The sequence below is a fragment of the Lepidochelys kempii genome, chromosome 9 (genome assembly GCF_965140265.1).
Source record: "Lepidochelys kempii isolate rLepKem1 chromosome 9, rLepKem1.hap2, whole genome shotgun sequence".
Lineage (NCBI taxonomy): Eukaryota > Metazoa > Chordata > Testudines > Cheloniidae > Lepidochelys > Lepidochelys kempii.
In genome coordinates, this window is record NC_133264.1 from 85,310,286 (window position 1) to 85,332,489 (window position 22,204).

Sequence of the window (22,204 nt, forward strand, 5' to 3'; positions counted from 1 at the left end):
GTGCTATAGCAGCTACTGTATTCCCACAGCATGGCACTATCATAAATGCACCAACATCTTCATTCTAGCTATGAAGAGGGATAAAAACACATTAAGGGTGAAATCCTGGCCTCACTGAAGTCAGTGGGGGACAGGATTTTACCCTGAGGGTGTTTATTTTTCCCTCAGAATACATCTAGAACCTGTAGCATTGTCAGGCAGAGAACAGAACTCAAAATGTGAGTTAAAATAGACCACAGCTTTTCCTGCCATTGATTCTGCCAAACTTTACTCTCTCAACCATCCCAGGCAGGAATAACACTATGTACAATAACACTATGTTGGGGGAGTTATAGCTCAGTGGTTTGAGCATTAGCCTGCTAAACCCAGGGATGTGCATTCAATCCTTGAGGGGGCCATTTAGGGATCTGGGGCAAAAATTGGGGATTGGTCCTGCTTTGAGCAGGGGGTTGGACTAGATGACCTCCTGAGGTCCCTTCCAACCCTGATATTCTATGATAGAAAGCTTTGATGTTAAAGCAGCTGCAGGTGTGCCCCTTATCAGGAAGTTAATTGGGTAGGAGATGAGCTCAAATGGGAGTATAGCTGTGGGAGAAGGGGTGGGTAGGGAGAAGAGAAAAGTGAGCGCTGAGCTCTAATAATATGCTATAATATTAGACAAGCTGAGCTTTGCTGATCTACACCTCAGTCTTTACTACCCACATAGGCCCAGACGCTCAAAGGTATTTAGGTGACTAAACACCTATGAAGATCTGGGCCATTATGTATGCAAATAATGTTTTTCTTTGTTTCTATGGTTAACTGATGAGGTGAGCTGCGGTCACTAAGATTAATGCAGGAATTGTTTTATTGCAACAGACTAATGAGGCATCTAGTGTGACATTGAATAGCGGATGCTTCAGAGGTAGATTTTAAATGGTCATTACATACCTATGTTTGCAGTACTGTGTCATGGGAGGGGAAGTTCTTCCTGACTGCACGTGTATCCCCTGAAGTATAAGCATTGACTGCTGCTCTTTCCTCTTAGCTAGTATACCTGTAGATGCTCTTATTCATATATGTGAGATAAGAATTGAAAACTCTTTTCGATACATCTCTCTCTCCACAAACCACTGGTGCATATATCGTATAAATCATTCTGGCCTCTATTTTTGCTGCTTATTTAATGACTGTACTTGCTTAGAACCTACTACAGCTCCTCAAAATATATTTACAGGTCAAGGTTACAACAGAACACAGATACTTTTGACACATCTGCCTTGCAGTGTCACTCAATAGCCTCAGAAGAAAGGTGGAGCATGCATAAACTTGAATCTACTTTCATTCATACCTGTCTCACACCAGAGTCATGCCACTGAATTTGGAGTCTCTCCTGATTAACACCAATGTAACAGAGTAGGGTGTATATGGGGTGAGCTCAAAAGGTATCACCTCTGAGTAGCTGGCATGCTAAACCTATTGGGTAGCTAGCGGCAACAACTGCTAGTGAATGGGCACGCTTGGCTCTCAAGTGTATGAAATCTCCTACAGTGAAACCAGCAAACCAAGTTCCAAAGGATAATATTGGCAGAAACAGTACAGGAGCAAGCTAGTGGATAGCTCAGAGCACTGTTACAGTCAGATTACAATATGCTGGTCAACCACAAAGCCAAGGAGTTGTGGTTGAACACTTGGTGAATATTAGACCACACAAACTGAATGAAAAATGGAAAGAGAAACAAAAGTAGGCTGGCTTGGTTGTTGCCCAGACAAACCAGGGCTGTGTTCACTGCTCAGAAATTGAATTGGGGTGAAAAGGATGTGATCAGAACAAACATAGCTACATGCAGAACAGGGAATTACGTAATGGACTCAAAAGGAGGAGACATTTATCGGAACATGGAATGTAAGAACATTATACCAGGCTGGAGCACCTTGCACTAATAATGCATGAGTTGATAAGATATGAGTGGGAAATTGTCAGTCTATGCAAAATGAGATAGGAATGCAAAGGAGAATTCTACTACAATGAACACAGGATATTGACATTGGGAAGAGAAGATGGTGGATGCTGGGACAAAGTCACATTGGTGCCAAAGCCAATGGCAAACCAGGCTCTTATGGCATTTAAGATGATATCTCCTTGTACGTTGAAGGCAGGATTCAGAATCAAATCCTGTGCAGTCTCAATAGTACAAGTATATTCATTCACCTCAGCAGCACTCAGGAAGAAACTGACAAATTTTATAATAATCTACAGAAAGCAATACTAATCGTTTCAAGACAGACATTATTGGTGATAGGAGATTTTAATCCGAAAGTAGGTTCGGCCTAGAATTCCTGGGCTGGAGCAGTGGTCAGATTTGGACTTGGTGAAGAAAATTAAAAAGAAGAGCTATTAAATTTCTGCCTAAGGAACAACCTGGTGATAACCAACAAGCTATTTCAGCAAATAAAGATGCAGAGGAAGTGGACGTGGATATTACCTGATGGGCAAATGAAGAACATGACTGAATTTATGTTTGTGACTCGCAGATAGAAATTGAGTGTGTTGTCATGCCGATCATTTGTGCTAATATCAGATTGGATCATAACTTAGTGCTGGCGTCAGTAAGATTGAGGTTGGGAGCAACCAAAAAAGTGCTGAGAGCTAAGAACTATCGCATGGACAAATTGAAGGAACAAGATATCCAGAAAAACATGGTCTTTGGTGAACAGTGTAAACAAGCAGAATACGCAAAGCAAAACAAGAGAACAAAGCAAGATATATGAGTTGAAGATATCAGTGTGAAAGACAAGTGTGGGAAAATAAGCAAAGAATAATGAATGGAAAGAATATTTTGAAGAGCTGTTCAATTTGCAGAACACAGTAGATGAAAAGGTCCTGGAAAAGCTCTCCATTACAAATGAGGGAGAGCAGATGTTGGAATTCTTAGAAGTAAAGATCTCAATAGGAAATCTGAAAAAGAAAAAGGTGCCAGAAAGTGATGACATAACTGCTGGAGGCAGGTGAGGGACACATGATAAAGGTGATGTACAAGCTATTCAACAAGATTTACAAACAAGAGCAAGTGCTGAGTGAATGGGGGAAAGCTATAATAGTACCAATCTATTAAAAAGGAGATCAGAATGAGTGCAAGAACTACAGAGAAATCCATGTATTGAGAGTGCTGAGAAAAGCATTGCAGAGGAGACTAGAGAGATAGGTGGAAGTGACGATTGCAGAGGGAGAGACCAGATTAGACTAGGTTGAAGTACGATAGATCAGCTATTTGTGATAAGACAGTTATTGGAGAAGTGCACAGAACACAACCAAACCTGCTACAACACCTTTATCGACTTCAAACAGGCTTTTGGTAGCATTTGGTAGAAAGGGTTATGATATGTTTTGAGAGTGTATGGCATCCCTGGGAAACTGATCAAGCTGATAGAAACATATACAGCAAGTCGATAAGTGCAGTGGGAGTAGACAAGAAGCCATTGCTAGTGCGAGTCTGTCTAACCAGACTGGGAGATTTGCCTTCAGCTGCAGTGTAGACATTAGACCTTAAGGGTCCTGCTTTCCTCTAAGAATCTGTGCTTTCCTACTTCTGCTAATGTTGATTCATATTTTACCACAATTAAGAATGTTTTACTGATGTTTAGAGGTAGACCTGCGTTGCAGAGTTAGGATCTGAATCCGGATCCTAATGCCCCCAAATTTCAGATGTTTGGATAAAGTGGTTTAGTACAGGCCTGTCTCTAGTATCAGTGGGCCAACCTCATTTAAACTGGTGTACATTAATAACAGCAAATGTGTCACTCTAGACTTACCCCAATGTAACTGAGAACAGAATTTTGCCCAGTACTGTTTACTTTGAGAAGCTGTAGTTACAAAAACAATAGTATGGGACATCATTCTCCTCTCACACTAATGTTACTCTATTGATTTTAATGGAGTTACTAGGATTTACAGCTCCATTAAGTCAATTGCATCAGTGTCTGTGAGATGAAAGTGAGAAACATTGGGCCTAATCCAGACTCACACTATTTTTACACCACTTCACTGGAATTACTCCTGATTTACACCAGCATAAGTGGAGCAGCAGACTCATTATGTTCAGTCAAAGTGCTTGAGTACCAAAAAAGACTAAATTCTGCTTTCAATTGACCTCAGAGCTACTTAGCATTTGTATCAGTGTAAATGATGTCAGAAGTTGCCACACAGAATGCCAGATCACTATAAGTTACTCTTCTCCTTTCTGTGCCCTCATTGTCACATCTTCCTCAGGAATAAGTCTTGAGTAACATGACCATGAATTTCACACACAGTTAATTCTCTGCAGTAAACATTAAAAATTGCTGCATGTGGCTGTGGTTTCAACAATGAAACTCCATTTGAAGTCAGTTGGGGTTGTGTGGCTAAGCCCCATATGATGTTCTGAAAAGCTAATCTGTCGTGTTCCATCTTTGTAGCTAAATGAATACAGAGAAAATATTTTATGTATGCAGAAAAATCGGGGACAGGTGTCAACAGAGCCAAGAATATTTACTTTTTTTTTTTTTACAGATTCAGTTTTCTTATAGTAAAACATAAATGCAACTGTAGATCCTAAGGAAATGCACTCAGTTTCACTTCAGTTTCTCCCAGTCTCTCAGCAACTGTGTCATTTGTTTATCACTCTGAGGAAAGGTGATGAATACTGAAAAGACTAAGTAATGTGATTAATTAGAAACGATATTTTATTCCAGCGGTATGAGTGGATTTTGTACACAGGAAACTTCATTTAAAGTGTAATTAATTTTAATTCAGTTAATAAGCTGTAACTTAATTGCTGATTTTAAACAAGTTCATTCAAAATAAGTACTTTATATTTTGTTTTAAAATGCTGTTTTTTAATGCTGTCCTTCCAGAGTTTTCATCTCTGCCCTACAAGGAGTCAAAATGTGAATGTTTACAAAACTTAATTTCACACTGTACATCAGAGCCTATCTAACCTTTGAGATCTTCCTTTGGTCTGGCACTGCTACCCTTTTAAATAGTGCGCGAGACCCATTTTGATGGTAAGTCTCTAATATGGCAAAGTTACCTGAAAGTAGAGCTGGTCCCCCTTTTTTTTTTTCCTGTGAAATTTTTTGACACACACAAACAATTTTTTGTTCTTTGTCAACATTTTTGTACAAAATTTGTCAGGGTTTTGTTGAAAAACTACAAACGAGAAAACTGGGAAATAAACAAAAACCCCTTTCAGTTTTCAGCAACTGAAAGTCAAAACAGCTGGTTGGGGGAAAATGTTTTGGTTTTACTGCAACTTTTCATCTGTTCCAGCCAATATTTTTTCCAGTTTCCGCTCAGACTAGTGTTTTCAATGGTAAACCATCCCAAAATTTCCTTGAAAATTGACATTTCCCTGCAGAAATTACCATTTTGATGAAAACGGCATTTTTCATTAAAAAAAACCCACAACATTTTGTATGTAAAATGTTGACCACCTCCACCCGAAAGTTTCAATCTTCTGTAATACCTTTAGTGGGCTAAATGTAATGCTCAGTTACACTGATGTGAATCTGGAGCAACCTCATTGAGGCTACTATTGCAAACTGAAAGCCGAATTTGCTCCAATGGGCTAGATTCTGCTGTGTATACGCCAGGTCTCAGGAATCTCCTTGGTGTAAGGAGGGTCCTTTGGCAGTGTAGATCTGATGCATTGACTCTATGCTGCTCTCCCTACAGCCTGTGGAATAGAGGCTGTACTGTGGAAAGAAAAGGACCACAGTTTGCTGCCTGCTGTCTATGTTTGCAACAGCATAATGGCCGTAGGGGGTTGTTGCAAGACAGCACAATTTACAGCAGCCAAGGGGCCGAATCCAGAAATTGGGAAGCACAAAAGTGACACAGAGAATCTGGCCCTATGTTTGCATCTTGCCAAACTTCATTTTGGAGAGTATCAAAAAGGAAAAGTGGCCAGGCCCAGGGGAAGGTGGACCTTTTGCCTTAAGAGATAGTGGTTCTTACAAGAGCATCTTTGGCCTGCCACAAAACACACAATAAGATTTATATTCCTATTAACTAAATCAATCAATAAAGCTACTACTTGTTCTAAATATATTTGTAAGAGTCTTGAGATAGATAAGAAAAAATAATGGCTTTTCAAAGAACTAAATCCAACTATATGATCAGGATGGAGTCTTCCTAAAATTTCACCCTTCACATAATAATCTCATGTACACATAATGCAGACCCAAAGCGCCTGATTCAGATTTCATTTACCCTTGTGTTAATCAGGAACAACTGCAATGAAGGTGATGGAGTGACACCAGTGTAAAATCACTGTGAGAATCAGGCAGTGTGTGTGGGAAGGGGGGACAAAACATTATGCACGTTCTCTCCACTAAAAAAATATGGAATAGTTTGCTGGGGTGGCTGCAGGAGCACATGAAGCTCCCAGAGAAACAAAATGAAAGAACAAAACAGGCACATCAGTTACCTGCTGCATTTTTGTGGTGCATTTGCCCTGGGCCACAAAATGGCCAAAGGCCATTTTGCCCTGTTTTGGCAGGAAGTAGGAGCACTGTCTCCTTGTCCATCACGTCAGCTGCCACATAACAAACCTGGGATCACATTCCACTGATAAACCAGAAGGAGGTGTTCAAGAAAGCATGAATCTGGGGCCTTCCGTCTCTCTGATAGTCTTGGCCAATCAGATGAGTTGGAGTCCAAAGGTCCTTCCTGAAGCTGGCTGTTCCACATGGTGGTGCAATAGGTGCCTACAAGCTGGGCACCAACTTTTCCTGCATCATCTTGGTTTTAATTACTTTCATAAAAAGGAGAAAAAGAAAACATGCTTAGTGCAGCCAGAGGAGACCACTGTGCATGCCCCATACCATGCTCCGGCAGAACATTGGTCAGGTCTGATGAGCTGAATATGTGGGCGTTGGTAAAATGGCTTCTCTGTCAGTGAAACATTCATAACACACTGTGTTTGTGCTGCCTCTCAGTGGAGGCTGGTTTGCTGATATGAGTGTCAGGTAGAAATGAAGCCTTTCCACTTTTCACATGAACAGATGCTTGTGGTGACTCATTTGTGAATCGACAAACTGACATATTTGTCACTCCTAGACGTATTTGTCATCTGTCCATTCCTGCATACATTGCTTCTGCCAAACAGCCCTGGTTCTAGGAAAGCATCTGCCCAGCTGTAGAAGGGACTTCATTATCTAGCTCTCCAAACTCCACTCCACACAACTGAAGTCAACATTTTCCCTTCCCTGCTGACCAAAGTCAGTGGAGCTGGTGGAAATGAGAGAACTATTTACACTGGTGAAACTGAGAGAAGAATTTAGTGTTGTATGTTTTCAAGGCTGTTGTAGCAATTCATCCTTGTGATTTTGCATGTGATTTGGGCTGCAAACAGGGGTTAAAATAAGGGAGAGCATGGGGAAGCTCAACTCTTCCCTCTTCTCCCTCACACTGGCTTGAGGGAGCCAGTCATCTCTCTCATATACTGGCTGTCCCTCCTCCATGGCTCGTGAGATGAGGACTCATCTGAATTGGGGGCAACAGGCAAACCTGATGCCTGTGTGGGGATTTGCTGGGGCTCCCTGCCTACTAGCAGAGGAAGCAGCAGCAGCCGATGGTGGAGAATGAGGAATCTCAGCTCGGAGTCCTCTATCCATCTCTTCCCTCTCACAAGTGTATCTGACCCCTGCTGAGTTCCTGACCCCTTCAACAGAGAAGAGACTTTCCTCCATCAGCTTCCTCTCCCTTCAAATGTAAGTAGTTGCATCAGGTACTTCATTGTTTTCAGGGGAGGAACCCCATGGCTTCATTTTTTTATTTGTATTTTTTATTCATAAAGATTCTCCATCTCAGCTGAGTCTACATTGCAGCATTTATTCAAAGGGGCCTGGGGATGGCATGTGCCCTACACTGTCTCACCCCTGGCTCGTCCAATATTCTGTTTTGCTCCCTATGGACTTGTTTGGGGACACGGATACTTTTCTTCTCTTGTCCCACTCTCTTCCTCTTGCTTCACCCAGTTCCCGCGAGATAATGCCATTCTACAGCACTACCTGTGATGACAACCACCAAAACTGGGGCACTCCCCTTATTATTTCAATCTATGTTATTATAATCAAAGGGCTGCAGACTTCCAGGACTGAGTACTCAGAAGATCCAGCCACACTGCACTGTTTCATCACTTTCTGATTAGCATTTTCTCTAATTACTTTGCTAGATTCTTTTCCACACCAGAAATAAAGGCAGAGAAGAACCCATATCAACCTCTTTATCATTCTGACACCATTGCATCACTCCAGGGTCTGAGTCTAAACAGAACTTAAAAAACAGCGAAGAAAAAAATGTATTCAGCAATTATTCCCTTTAAATATCTTACACGCTAGTTAAAGAACAAATGCTGTAGACCTTAACTACTAATCAGAGACCAAGGCCCAGATTCTCAATTCAGCTATATAGGGTTAAATCCACACTAACTCCCTTGATTTCACTAGAGTCCCTTAGACTTCAGCAGAGTTACTCTGGATTTATATCACATGCCTGAGATCAAAATCTGGCCCCAAATGCCTTTGGCAACTTGAGCTTCCTTTCCACACATTTTTTGGTTACACTGTGATCTGCCAGAGAATGATAGGACTCTGATACATCGATTCTGAGATTTTTTCTGCAGGTTAATTAAAAAAATTAATGATGACTGCAGGCCTCTTGTCTCTGCTGCATGTTGTGAGAATTGGTGTGGGGAGGCATCTTAGGAAACTTATAAAGTACAGCAAGGAGACAGGGGAGGGCTGAAATCTTTGGAAATTAGCGATATAAATCAAAGCAGCCCTTGGCCAGCTTTCAGTGATGCAGGAAGGGCTTGAAGATCAGGTCACTTCTCACCCTCACTGTGTCATACGGCACGTACCTGTGGCTGAAATGTTCTTGAGTAATGCACCAAGCACAAATAGGCTTCTCTTCCACATTGGCTATGCAGGACTCTAAAAAGTAGTATTAAGCTTCAATATACAGTGGGCTATTTCCTGCTCAGTTTGGAAGAAAAATCCCATTGAAGTCAAATGGTGTTCTGGAGGTGTGTGGATGGGAGGTAGAACAACGGATAGCTACTGTGGCTACTTTGGAGGAAACCAATTCTGCATCCACATTTGAGTTCCTCTATATCCCTCCTGCCAGGGCAGAATGCACCCTGCTTTATGGTGGATGTTCTGAACTCCATTGGCATGGGACAACAGCCTGTGTCTATTACTGCACTCCCACAAATGGTGCTCTATTCTGAGTGTAAGCAGGAGGGAACAGAAATGAGTTCTTGCCCCCATGTAAAGCCCTTGTACCAAGAGTGTCTGGTAGCCGCAGCTCTTCAGGGTTCCGAAGAACAGATTGTACTGAAAAAGTTAGACCATCAGTTCCCCATCCAATTCTTGTGCGTTTGCCATTGATGAAGCTTGCCTCTCTTTAGCACAATGATGTGGAAAGCACGCAACACAACTTACAACTTGCACTGTTATCTCATCAGAAGGTGCACCCTCGATTCCTGTGAGGGAAATCTGAATTCAAACCTCACTTGCTCAGACACAGTGCGGAGGCTGATGGTGTACACTCGTTGGACAGAATACCATGCAGCTGAGGCCCTAGTCGAGCCACACAGAAGAGCTGTGGGAAAAACAAAAGCTACAGCCAAATAACGTTGATGTTCTGGCTGTGAAAAGTGCAATAAAAATCAGGGCAAAAACAAAAGTCAAAATAGGGCATTTATTTTATTTCACCTCAGTTCTTGTATTGGCATTAGGATTTCAATATAGAACAATGTTTCTATGGCTCCAACCTGGTAAGAAAAATGAAACTATGTAATTTTTAAAGATTTTTACTTACCTGGTGTTTCCAGCTACATCTCCCCCGTGCATCTGTCACATACACCGTCTTTTGACAATGATTGACTGACTTTTCATCCATACTCTGAATTTTGCGGCATAGGGAATGCTGTATTTGAGTAGAAACGTGCTGATCTAAGAGTTTAATGTGACTTTGAATGTTCACACAAAAGCACAGAACATGAGAACACCCGCTCTATACAACTGCTCTGAATAAGTCAGTGACGTTAGCAAAGTTATAAAGTTATAAAGGGGTTGTTCAGCAGCATTTGTAGGCAGACTCTTGTTTCACAATACGTCTTAAACCTTGAGCTGTAGAGTGAGGGTGCGTTATTGTGATATTACTGAGTTATGTCTAAAATTACACAAACCAAGTGCATAATGTAATTGTTTGCTCTAAGCACAGCAGATAAGGCCTGATCTCTTTCTGATTCCTTTCTCTCTAGACTCTCGGTACTTTTGCTTTTTTCCAAGACCATGGTTCACTTTCCTTGTTGTTTTACGGGCCAGATTCTGATCTTCGTCCCCCCAGTGTCAATCAGAGGTAACTCCACTGGCTTGGATGAAATTGGTTATGGTGGTGTCAATATAGAATAATTCCATTGCCAGCAGTGGCATTATCCCAGAATGACACTGTTGCAACTCAGATCCCAATCCGACCCTATCCCTCATAATTAGAAACTGTTTTGTTTCCACTTTGCAGAGAACAGTCCAGTGGTGCCAACTCAGTGATCTAAGTCCTATGTACATGACAACAAAATCTGCATTTGATAAATCCAATTTTAAAATCAGGCTTGGCCCGAGAGAAGTTTTCTTATAATATGGAGAGGGCCTAATTAGTAAGCTGCCTACAGAGCTATGCAAGAGACATTGGTCTGATTTCCTGGTGGTTGTGTCTCATTCCCTGAACTGGAACTGACCGTAATGTGGAGGCAGCATTATTAGCCCCTCAGGGAGTGTTTCTTATAACTCAGCAAAGAGCCCACCAGGCTGCAAACAGGCTATACAATGAGTGCTGTCAGTCTCCATCTGTTGGAGACTGATGATGGGGTCTTGGGAGGACGAGATATTACCACCCCTGCTACCACTCTGGGGTCGGGGGAAGGATATTCTTGCTCTCAGTGGTTTGTGTGAAGCCTTTAGAGGAGTCAGAGCCTAGTCCAGTGCCCTGAACCAAAATCTCTCCTCCCCAACTATTGCACAGTAGGTTGTGCACCAATTAGTTGTCTCCTTTGCCCCCAGAGTGGCTCTGTTTTAGCGGTGGTGTTTGTTCATAGTAGGGATGCAGGAAGCATTTTGTTATCTTTCAGGATGAAAGCTGATACAGAAAATAAATGTAAAATATTATTAATTTCACCTATTATTAAAATTCTTTCCCTTCTGGTCCTTTAGCCCTGTCTTTACAAAGACAGTGATGTCACCACTTGCAAATAGTCAAGCTTAATTTTGTAAAAAATGAAAACTCTGCTACTAAATATAGTATAACATGCAATGTAATGGCAAGTGTCAAATTCATTTCCATCACTCTCCTAATATTTTAACTTAAACTTGCTATCAACAACAGTATTGTACTGGTTACAGCACACAATCTCTTTTGTAATTCCACCTTTCACATATTTAATCTGGTTTGGGGGCATTACTGTAGACTTTAAGAATAGGTCCATATAGACTTTGGAGTCAAGAGATTTCAGCCCTGATCCTGCAATTGGCTTCATGTGGCAGAATCCAGTCTGCCTGTGCAGAGCCAATTACAGCGTCCAGACATTGGGTTCCCCTCCTCTAAACATTATGCAAATGCTTAATGTTGAAGTCAATGAGGCTACACACAGGGTTTGTAAAGTTAAACATGTGTGTAAGTCTTTGCAGGATTGGGGCTCTGGTTTGCACACCTGCTGTGTTGCTGACAAGATGTGTGACTTGGGGTCAGTCAGTTAATTACTCTAGCCCAGATCCTGAAAGGTATTTAGGTACCTAACTCCCATTCCCTCCCCTGGAAACCACTATCAAAGTGCAGAATATTGTCATTGCGCAGCCATGGTGATCGGGGAAAACAGAGAGAAAAACAGGTAAAGAATCATTGATATCACACTGTTAATTTGATATTTACAATGTTTGGTTGAAATAGGGGAACCTATCACATTTATATTATCAGAACAAAAACCAACATCTCATTTCTATTCATGCATATTGCACTCAATGGTGTAACACACTACATAAGAGATAAGAAACTTCTTAGGATAAGAACAGGGTGAGGCTTTATATTTTGCAGTGGCCTACTTAGCAAAGGAGAACCAGATTCACACTTTATATAGCTGCTTTTGCTATGAAATACTCATTGCTAACACCTGTTATTCCACAGCTTGCTGCACCCCTACTCATAGCATTGTCTGTGTGCAGCCTGCTTGTGGTATTTCATCTTCTCCTGTTTAACTGCCTTTGCTTTTAACTCTCTAGCACCTGTGGCCAGCATTGCATATGGCTGGCGATGCAGAACAGGATATGAAAACACCAGAACAAATAGCAAAAGAAGCCTTGCAACTGCACAATGGGAGCTAAAAGATCATTCTGAATATACTCTGTGAAACAGCAGCACTATGTACCCCGATGCCAGGTATAATGGCTATATAGCCTTACAAGACTTACACCTTAAATTAACATTGGCAGCACTCCTGATCCTACTCTTACTGATTTCATTAGGAGTAGTGTCAGACCCAGCCTTACAGTTTAAAAAGTTACCATGATGTTCTACAGTAAAGCCCTAAACACTCCACTATCCTTGTAGCTGTAGTATTTGGACCATTGCTGTAAAATACTGTGACTTTTCTAAAATGAGAGCAGCTATGGCTCATTGCTGTATCATGTTAGGCCTTTAAGACAAGGCAACCCTAAATGATCCCTTATGTACTTGAAACATTGATCTTGTTTAATGACACAAATTTGCCTTCATTAATCCTGAAGTTCCATAGAATTTGCTCTATTACTCACTGCTACTGTGGAAACAATGGGCCAGCTGTAAATCAGCATTGTTCCATTGAAATCAACAGAATTATGTTGATTTACACCTGGTGAGGATAATGTCTCTGCATATGTTATATATTTCAGGCAAAAGGTGCTTATACTTACTCATACAAGTAGACCTGCCACATGAGTAAGTGGAGTGGTATTTGGTTCCCCCTTACCATATCTAACATTTGCTAACACATCAGAGATCGTTAAAATTACAACTGTATGGGGAAAGGTAAATATTTCCTACAGATGCTTTTGAAAAAAAAGGGGGGGGGGAATTTTTGCAAAAATGTTCTGGCTTTTTTAAAATATGAAAACGGGCGGGGGGAATCCAGGCTATGTGTTGTGTTTGTTGGTTAGTTTTTGTTGGGTGTTGCAAAATGATAAACTTTGAATGAAAAATTTTTCCACAAAAATTTTCATTCGGGGGACAAGAGGCCATTTTAAATGCAAAAAAAAAAAAAAATTTTGAGGGGAAATTTTTTTACTTAAAATCTGACAAAATTGGTCAATTTTGTGATTGTTCTAATGCATAGCACAAGCTACAATACTGGTATATTTAATGTACTCTTGTATTGTACCATTCTACTGTATGTATGTTATGGTAACTTTTGCCAATTGGTTAATCTAGACAAAAGAGTGTGTCACAGATATAGTTTAGCACTATAGAATTTTGAACATAAGCTAAATTACCCAAATTGTCCCACTTAGCCTGTGCCATTTATATATGCTGGTTATAAACCCTGCAAACACACACCTGACACATCACTGCAATGGATTCATTTTCTAACGGTAACAGATGATGAGGATAAAAATATGTGAACATTTAATTTAAGATACATGCACAGTTCAGGAAAGATTGAAAAACCAATTGCATCTTAAAATGTGTAGTGTAAAGAGTTTATTTAAAAGGATATATATGCCAAATAGTTCTGTGAAAATCCACTGGCTTTAGTCAGGGTCCTTTCTTCCTTCCCCTATTACTTGCATTTGCATGATGAATTTTATATTATATTTGTTTAAAACTGTAAGGTATTACAGCGCTATTGTGAGGGGCCCCAGCGAAATAATCCAAGGTTAAACAAACAGTTAAAAGCATTTAAAAAAAAGAGTAAGATCCCAATCCTACATTAATGGCACATACACATGCTTTTCTTTAAGCACATGAGTAGGATCACTGAAGTCAGTGGCAGTCTGCATGTGTTTGCAGGATTGTGCCTAATGCCCTAATTGGACTACCATGGAAGCACAAGGATGTTTTGCCTCTAAACTCTGGCCTTTCTAGATTCCACTCTAGGTAACAAAACTGCACGTCCTCCATTACAAATGTGGGGGGGGGGGTTGGTATGACATGAAAATGAATTTACTATGTATTTGGTTTCTTATAGGAGGAAAGTCAGATGCAATTTTCCTCACTCGTGTTTCATGCAGCCCTCCTGGTGGGCACAAAGCTTCCATGGGAGTGCCAAGTGTGTAAGAGCAGATGAAGCCTGAAGGGGGCTTGATCTTTGTGGTTCCTTGGGCATTTAGGGTCTTAGTCACTTTGTTGTTGTTGTCAGCTCCGAACATTCACAACATCTTATGATTAGAAACCTCAGGTGCTGTTTTCTCCCCACCAGTTCCATTCTACACATGGTTCCAAATGCCTGAATCCCTTGAAAGGTTCTGATCAGCCCTAAGCCCAAAGCTGTTACTTAGAATTTCAATTTATTCATTTTTCTTAGTTTCAACCAGAAAACATATTTTATTTGTTGGTTTTGTGCATTAATAATTTAATGGAACTAAAATACAGATTGTGGTTTCTAAGCAAATCTAAAAGGATGTTTTTGAATTCTACTAGAGTGCTGTGCTTGCTGTCTGAATGTGAGACTAACATTTTAATAGAATACACTGGACTATTACAGTACGATATTACACAGGGCTGCAATGCACACAACTTGCGTTTGCAAATGGAGCATGATCCTACAACCATTACAGGAGCAACCTTTATTCATGCAAATAGTCTTAACGAGGACAGGATTACTGGTATGAGCAATGTTTACTCACACAATTAGTCACTCTTAGAGTTCATATAGTCTGGTAATGTACTGTATATACATCTTGATAGAGTAAGGAATGCAGGGTTGGGCCATAATTTATATTTCTCACTGATATATTTGCTATCAAATTATTATTAACTGCTATAGTATGGCAGATAGCAGTTTAATATAAAAATAAGAGAACTATTTCTTTCAAGCCTATATATTCTTCTTCTTCTTTAATGCTAGTGATGTGCTAGATTCTGTACAATCCACAAAATACAGACAGTTCCTGCCTCAGAGAGTTTATGATCCAAGTACTATTTGTGGATCTACCAGTGCTGGTGTACCTCCTGCATATCACTTAAAGTATACAACAGTTAAACTGATCAACAACAACATTACTGGTCTGTATTAAATCAGTCAATCTGTTTAAATCAACTCTCAGTTATAACACCCAAGCAAGAACTCTGAATTTCTGGAACAAAACTGTTAGTGAAATTGTGCAAGACAAAGGGACTAGGTATCTAGTGGCCATGACAAGGCACCAGAGCTGGGTATTTCATGGGCACAGAAAGAATGAATTGACACGTTTAGTCACCATTTCTTTGTATAGAGAAAAGGCTGCTGCAGATTGGTTCAGTCTTGCAAGGTGCTGAGCACAGGGAATTCTCCCTGAAGTTAGAGGGAACTGAGGGCACTCAGGAACACAGAGGACCAGGCCTGCACGTAACCATGAAGCAGGAAACACTGATCTAAGAGTTACTGTGACATATGCAGATTACGTTCAGAAGTCTCATGATGGCCACAAAATACCTGCTACCACAGCCTTGTATTTTACAGTTGGGGGAAGGGAGGTGTAGAATGGATTAGGTTTTACTACAAAGAAGATGGAGTAACTGACCTCTTGAGAAGGCCAGGGAAGCAGTAGAAGCATGGATAGAAATTTGTCCGGACCCATCATTAGCCACTCAAACAATCTGCAAGGTCATCTGCTAGAGCCACAGAGGAGAGCAACCAGGCATGGTCCAGGGTGTCATCTGTTTGTTCAAGTGTGTGTGTGTGCCTTGACCTGAGAATGGTCTCTGTGCTGCTACCAAAGGCTGCTGTGCACCCTTTCCCCAGCTGCACCATGATTGTGGCTGGATCTGTGCCCTCACCACAAAACATTTCATGCTAAGATGCAGGGAGCCCCATGGCACTCAGAGATTGGAGAACCAATGCACTGGCTCCCCACATCCTGTTCCCCCTCCACCTCATTGGTTCCACTGCCTGTCAGGTTTCATGTGCCTACCGACAAGGGGTAGGTGTAATTTGCTTCTAACCCTGGTAGGTATGATGTTTAGATGATCTGGTGATCCCTGCATATTGCTGCTATGCAATATGAGACTATGTCTCTGCATATTGCTGCTCTTCTGATGCCTTTGTGCTGCTGGGAGGTACTTAACAGGGCTTTCATGCCAATGAAATTTTACTTAGTGGCTGATAAGATGTTTTCTGTCCTTTTGAAGGGAACAAACCTCTATTAGTATTCTCCCACTCTGTGCTGAAGTTAGCATATGCTGCCTTCCGGGTTACACTGAATAATATTATGAGGAAACTTTATAGTGACCTGGAGATACAAGTGCTGGGGGAAAGAGCTTTCATTATACCCTTAAAATGGGGAACACAGTATACATGACCCACTAGTTCTTTTCAATGTCTAGATCCTACCAATATCTTAAGAAAGCAGAATAACAACCTATGGCATTGAAAGCAACATCAGCCAGACAGAGAAGGAAGGATAGCCCAAGGGTTAGGATGTTAGCCTGAGACTCGGGAGACCTGGGTTGTTTCCTGCTCCACCGCAAATTTCCTGTGTGACCTTTGGCAAGTCAGTCTCTCTGTCCCCAGTTGCCATCTGTAAAATAGGGCTATTAGCACTTCCCTATTTCACAGGGGTGTTGAGTATAAACCATTAAAGATTCTCCGCTATTATGGCAATAGGGGCCATAGAAGGACCTTCGAGAGACAATACGTACAGCTGCATATATAAATTTTAAAAAACAAATCTCTCCTTACTGTTTGAGGTTGTTTCTCTTTGGCACTGTAAAAACTCCACTGAATGAAAAGTGAATCCACAGACCCAGTTGTTGTATAAGTGCAGAGAAGAGTGGCATTTCCACCAACACTGACATTCACCATGCTCTGGGGAGCTGTCACAGTCACGCTGCTGATGTGGCCTGCAGGGAATAAGCATGGTGAGGGGAGATCAGTCAGGGGCTGCTGCACGCTAAGAAACACTGCTTTGAGTTCTGTTGGACTGGTTCCCCCGCCCACCCCCTGCTCTGCAGGAGACCTGTGATAGCCCTCTTCACTCTGTTCAATAACTTTTTCCCTGGTGATCGGATGAGTGTTCTCGATTTAGTAGCTGGGGAGGGATGAAGATGAAATAGGACCCAGATCCACTAAAATTCCATGCCCTCTTTTAAAAGAAAAATAAATCTAAGTTTCCCAGGCCTGGTCAACACTACACAGTTACATTCTTTCCCAGCTGAGTGCTCACTGCTGCCTGGAACGTGAACTCTTATTTCCCAGCCAGCTCATTCAATCAGAGGTGCTGGAACAATCTTGATAGTGGGGGTGCTGAGAGCCATTGAACTGTAAACACTGTATATAATAGAAACCTCCTCAAGCCAGAGGGTGCAGCAGCACCCCCTCCCCCAACCCCCGCACTGCTAGTTCCAGCACCTGTGCAATCTATGTTTTTCCAGCTCTCCCTTGCTTCCTTGCACTTCTTCCTCACAACCACCATCAGAGCTCCTTGCTCTTCCTCACCCAAGTGGTACCACCCAGCACCGTCAACCCCAGACAATATGTATTTGTCCCCAAGGGTCAGATAGGCCAGTCCCAAGTCTCACTGGCTGCTGCACCTGGTTCCTCTAAACTGTGGAGCCTAGATTCCTAGAATCCAAGCATCCTTTCTCAGTTCTTCTCCTCTAATAGCTTAGCTTCTTGATGTGCTTCTCAAGGCTCTGGTGCACATCTATGTATTTGTGCTGTTCCCAAATGGAAGCTGGGGGCAATGGTGGCAAGAGCTAATTAGGTGCTTTAAAAATGTAAAAAGCCCTAAGTATTATTTACCACTAGCAGGGGTCAGCAACCTTTCAGAAGGGGTGTGCCGAGTCTTCATTTATTCACTCTAACTTAAGGTTTCGCATGCCAGTAATACATTTTAACGTTTTTAGAAGGTCTCTTTCTATAAGTCTATAATATATAACTAAACTATCATTGTATGTAAAGTAAATAAGGCTTTTAAAATGTTTAAGAAGCTTCATCTAAAATTAAATTAAAATGCAGAGCCCCCCGGACCGGTAGTCGGGCCCTGGGCAGTGAGAGTGCCGCTGAAAATCAGCTCATGTGCCGATTTTGGCACGCATGCCATAGGTTGCCTACCCCGTTCTAGAGCATAGGGTGAGCTGATATATTGTGTTATAGTGAGACTAGGATTTATTTTTATGGTCACGTTATCATCTTTGGAATTGTTTTCCCCTTCTGGGGTAAAGGAAATTCTGTAAAACTGATCAACCTACATACCACATGAAACAGATGGAGTTGAGATCAAAAATAAATATTTAATATATAGTACACCATTAAAGGTGTCTATTGCAATTTAAAATAAGTGTCTGTTTGAACACAATTCTTTGCATACTTTCCTGTAATTCTGACAATAATTCTTGCCTGTATAATTGATACATTACTGGTGTGCAATAGGTATGATAAGCTTGGCAAAATTTGATTTTTTTAAAAAATAAGTATTATAATTAAACCAGATGTTTATTTAGAAGCATTATTTTCTATTTTTATCAATTCCACGGTTGTGGGGAAATTATAGGGAGGTCAGACAATAATTATGTAATGCCAGTAGATGTTGAGATTCAAAATAAGTTCTCAAGCAGCATTTTTCTTTCTTTACCTCTCTGTAAATTTCAATTAGTATAGAGGGAAATATTTTTTTCATTGGTTTGTGCATGTATGGGTGAAATTGACATTTACCAACATTTACAAATAAAAATCTAATCCTTCAAACCTTAAGTAGGATCATATATTTCTTATGCACCTATTTATCACACTAAAGTTAATCAGAGTTGGAAAGGAATGTGGAATTGGTCCCTAAAGGTTAGACAAGGCAACAAGCTAATGTGAATTTCATCTGTCAATCAAAAAGAAATCATTAAAGTAAAGCAGTCTGGACTTCAGCAGAATGGGGTTTTTGTTATACTGTTGAATCCAATTTTCAAACTACAGCTTTAGGATTCTGATGGTGCATCTGTCCATTCTTAAAATGTTCCACATTGAAGAAAAATGTAAGGTTCCTGTATTTTCCTATGTGAGAATTAGGTGTGAAAACTTTGCATTGAGAAAATAATGCTCCCGATGGGCTTGTTCCACTTACAATTGATCGAGATACCAGGTACAAAATATTCTTATTTTGAAGGAATATTTGTGCATTTTTTCTTAGGGGGCTGTTACCAATTTTTAAACAGAACTCCATCCTCACTAACATCAATAGGGTATTCTGCTCAAATAATCCATAGTATGATACGATCTATAGTGTGAAAAGAAATACCATAGATTCTGATATATTTTAATTATTAAATATTCTTTCTTTATCAGCCACTGCAATGAGTGAAAATATTTTATAAATGGATTCTAAGCTCTTCAAGGCAGGGACCTTCCTGTCTTCCTATGTGTTTTTACAGCACTGTTCTCACTGAGAGAACAGCACTGTTCTCACCCAGTCACAATCCTGACTGGGGCCTCTCTATGAGCATAAAATAAATATTAAATAATACTACCACTCTAGGTTTTTGTGTTAAGCTATCCTCTTTGGTATTAACCCTTAGAGCTGGCTGGAGGAGGACAACTTTCAATGTTTTAAAATTGGTTTTCGTTTTACATGAGAACAAAACCAAAATCTTTCAAACATTTTCACGAAACAGCCTTGTGTCAAAATGTCTGGGTTCCAATTGAAAAGGTCAGGTGTTGGATCTCTCTCTCTCTGTCTCTGTGGTCAGAAGGGCCCAGAGAGCACTGGACCTCAGAAACCTTCCTGTCCTATCCATTGCTGAAATCGATACATCGCCGCACAATGTTTTGGCTGCGACGAATTACCGTATTTCAATGAAAATACATTTAGCTGGAAATATTCCAACCTGCCCTATTAACCACCATCCTGCCAGCATTTCTCATCCAGTGCTGGCAGGATCCTAGCCAGTGCTGGTAGCAAGCTAGTGCTCACTATTGTGTTTGTAGGACTGGACCCAAAGAGCCTGATCCAGCAACACCGAAGTCAATGGGAGCTTTGCCATTAACTTCAGTAGGTGCAGGATCAATCCCATAGCCCTTGCTCATGCAGGTAGTCAATGAGACAAACTGTGAGTAAGTTTATGTGCTTGATCTTGCAAGCCTTTCCTTACAAGTATTTAATCTGTTTATATGCTCTATGGCATAACTATGAGAGAGTTGCTTGCTACAGAAAAAGTTAATATATAGTTTTTAATGGTAACAAAATAAATTAAGCGGGAAACCAAACACTCTGCTAGACTCTAAAAAATTGTGGATGCAACAGAGACTCCGATTGTATGTCTCATTACAACAATCTGTAACCCACTAAGGCAAGTATACACTACGGAGCTTACAGCGTAGCTGCTCTGTGCCGGCGGGAGAGATTCTCCCACTGATACAGAGCTGTCCATACCGGCACTTCTGTCATTTTTTTCACACCCCTGAGCAACATAAGTTATACCCACAAAAGTGGAAGTACAGACATGGCCTCACTCTCCTTTTGTCCTATGACTACAGAGGTATTAATTGCCCACTTCATTCTGAATGGGTTTTTGCAACATGAATTAATTCCTTATGCTTAACAATCTGTTCCATCTTGTATTTAGCTGTGACACTCTGATTACCTTTCCCAGACCTGAAGAAGAGCTCTGTGGAGCTCAGCGCTTGTCTCTTTCACCGACAGAAGTTGGCCCCCCTAAAAAAGATATTACCTCACCCACCTGATCTCTAACAAACTAAATGTAATTTGGTATCTTGACGTTGGCAATTGCAGAGGCCTGCACTGCTGATGTACTCAGTCTGAGTTTCCATACTGAACATCTGCACCATTTGAAACCTAAATCTGTAGTTTTAAAATTTAAACCAAATAGTTTCACTAACACCTCTGCTAACACTGAGTTACTTAACACTTGTAACGTAACTAGCTATGCTTAGAGGAAAAATAGACTTGTGTATAATAAACAACAGTCAGGAGTAACTGCTTAAATTGTTCATGTGACCTCCAGAAGAAATAATAACATCTCTAAGTCTTTATCTTGCAAGGTGTATCTGTGGTGTGGTGAGCACCCTCAACTTCCATTTTCTTCAGTAGCAGTTGAGGGTACTTGGGAGCACACAGGATCAAGCTTTTAATGTCTATTTCTACATGTCTTAAAAATAATGCTCAGTGTAACTAAACTTCCTTTAAGCATTAATAATGTATAAGCCTTAATATACCATATAAATCCCAGATTTCACAAAGATTTGCATCCATATTTAACTTTAAGCATAGGAGTAGACCCAATAAAGTCCAAAGGATTATTCACATGCCTAAAGTGAAACGTGGGCCCAACGTCGCCAAGTCATTATTTCCCAAGGATATAGCCCATAGAAACAAGACGAGCATGAACAAATCTAATTTTGAGATGTCTGGAAAACACTAAAGCTTACTCTTGCCTTCTTCTCAATTTACAGCAACAAAGCATTAATGTAAAGTAGGCAATGCTAAAATAGTATCCTACGACAAAATACTAAATCACTATTCTGTCTGTTACGATTCCACAAGATATTTTCTTTGGATCATCTCCACAGTTTTCATTCCAGCTAGAAGTAAATCTCTGATGTACTCCTACTTTGCTGGCAAAGCTCACCTGCTATTTTATTTATGTCCTTTGTTTTTCTCACCTGAAAGGGCTGCTATAATAGCAACTATCTTCAGCATTGTTGCAAACATCTTCGCGAAGTCTGGAGAGAAAAGAACCCAGATGCTGCTGCTTACATGGACTAAAACTCAACTGATTTTTTTTAAGTGGGTTTTTTTGTTTCCCTTATCAGCAGCGTATCAACGTGTCAACAGGCTTTTTCGTTTTCCTCCTTTAACATCTATAGACCTTTCTCTGAGTAGTTTGTGACTGTTCAGTTGAAACCATTTCATGGGGCGTGTGCACCTGAGACACTTGTTAATAATAAACCCTAGAATTCCGCAAATCACAGAGGGCTAGGTTCTACCACCATTATTCATGCCAAGGCAG

At 40.7% G+C, this 22,204-nt stretch overlaps 1 protein-coding gene across 2 annotated transcripts in view; it reads right to left on the minus strand.

The window, feature by feature from the left end:
- VSIG1 (V-set and immunoglobulin domain containing 1) overlaps positions 1–21,952 on the minus strand; it is a 32,387-nt gene extending 10,435 nt beyond the window's left edge. The window contains exons 1-3 of one of the 2 annotated variants that reach the window (XM_073361241.1): positions 21,858–21,952; positions 16,929–17,089; positions 9,845–9,952 (exon numbers count right to left, since the gene is read on the minus strand). In XM_073361241.1, coding sequence (XP_073217342.1) covers positions 9,845–9,952; positions 16,929–17,089; positions 21,858–21,906 — 318 coding nt within the window. In that variant the 5' untranslated portion in view covers positions 21,907–21,952. The remainder of the gene's footprint in view (positions 1–9,844; positions 9,953–16,928; positions 17,090–21,857) is intronic. The other variant, XM_073361240.1, reaches the window with a different exon arrangement.
- Positions 21,953–22,204: the final 252 nt, after the last annotated feature.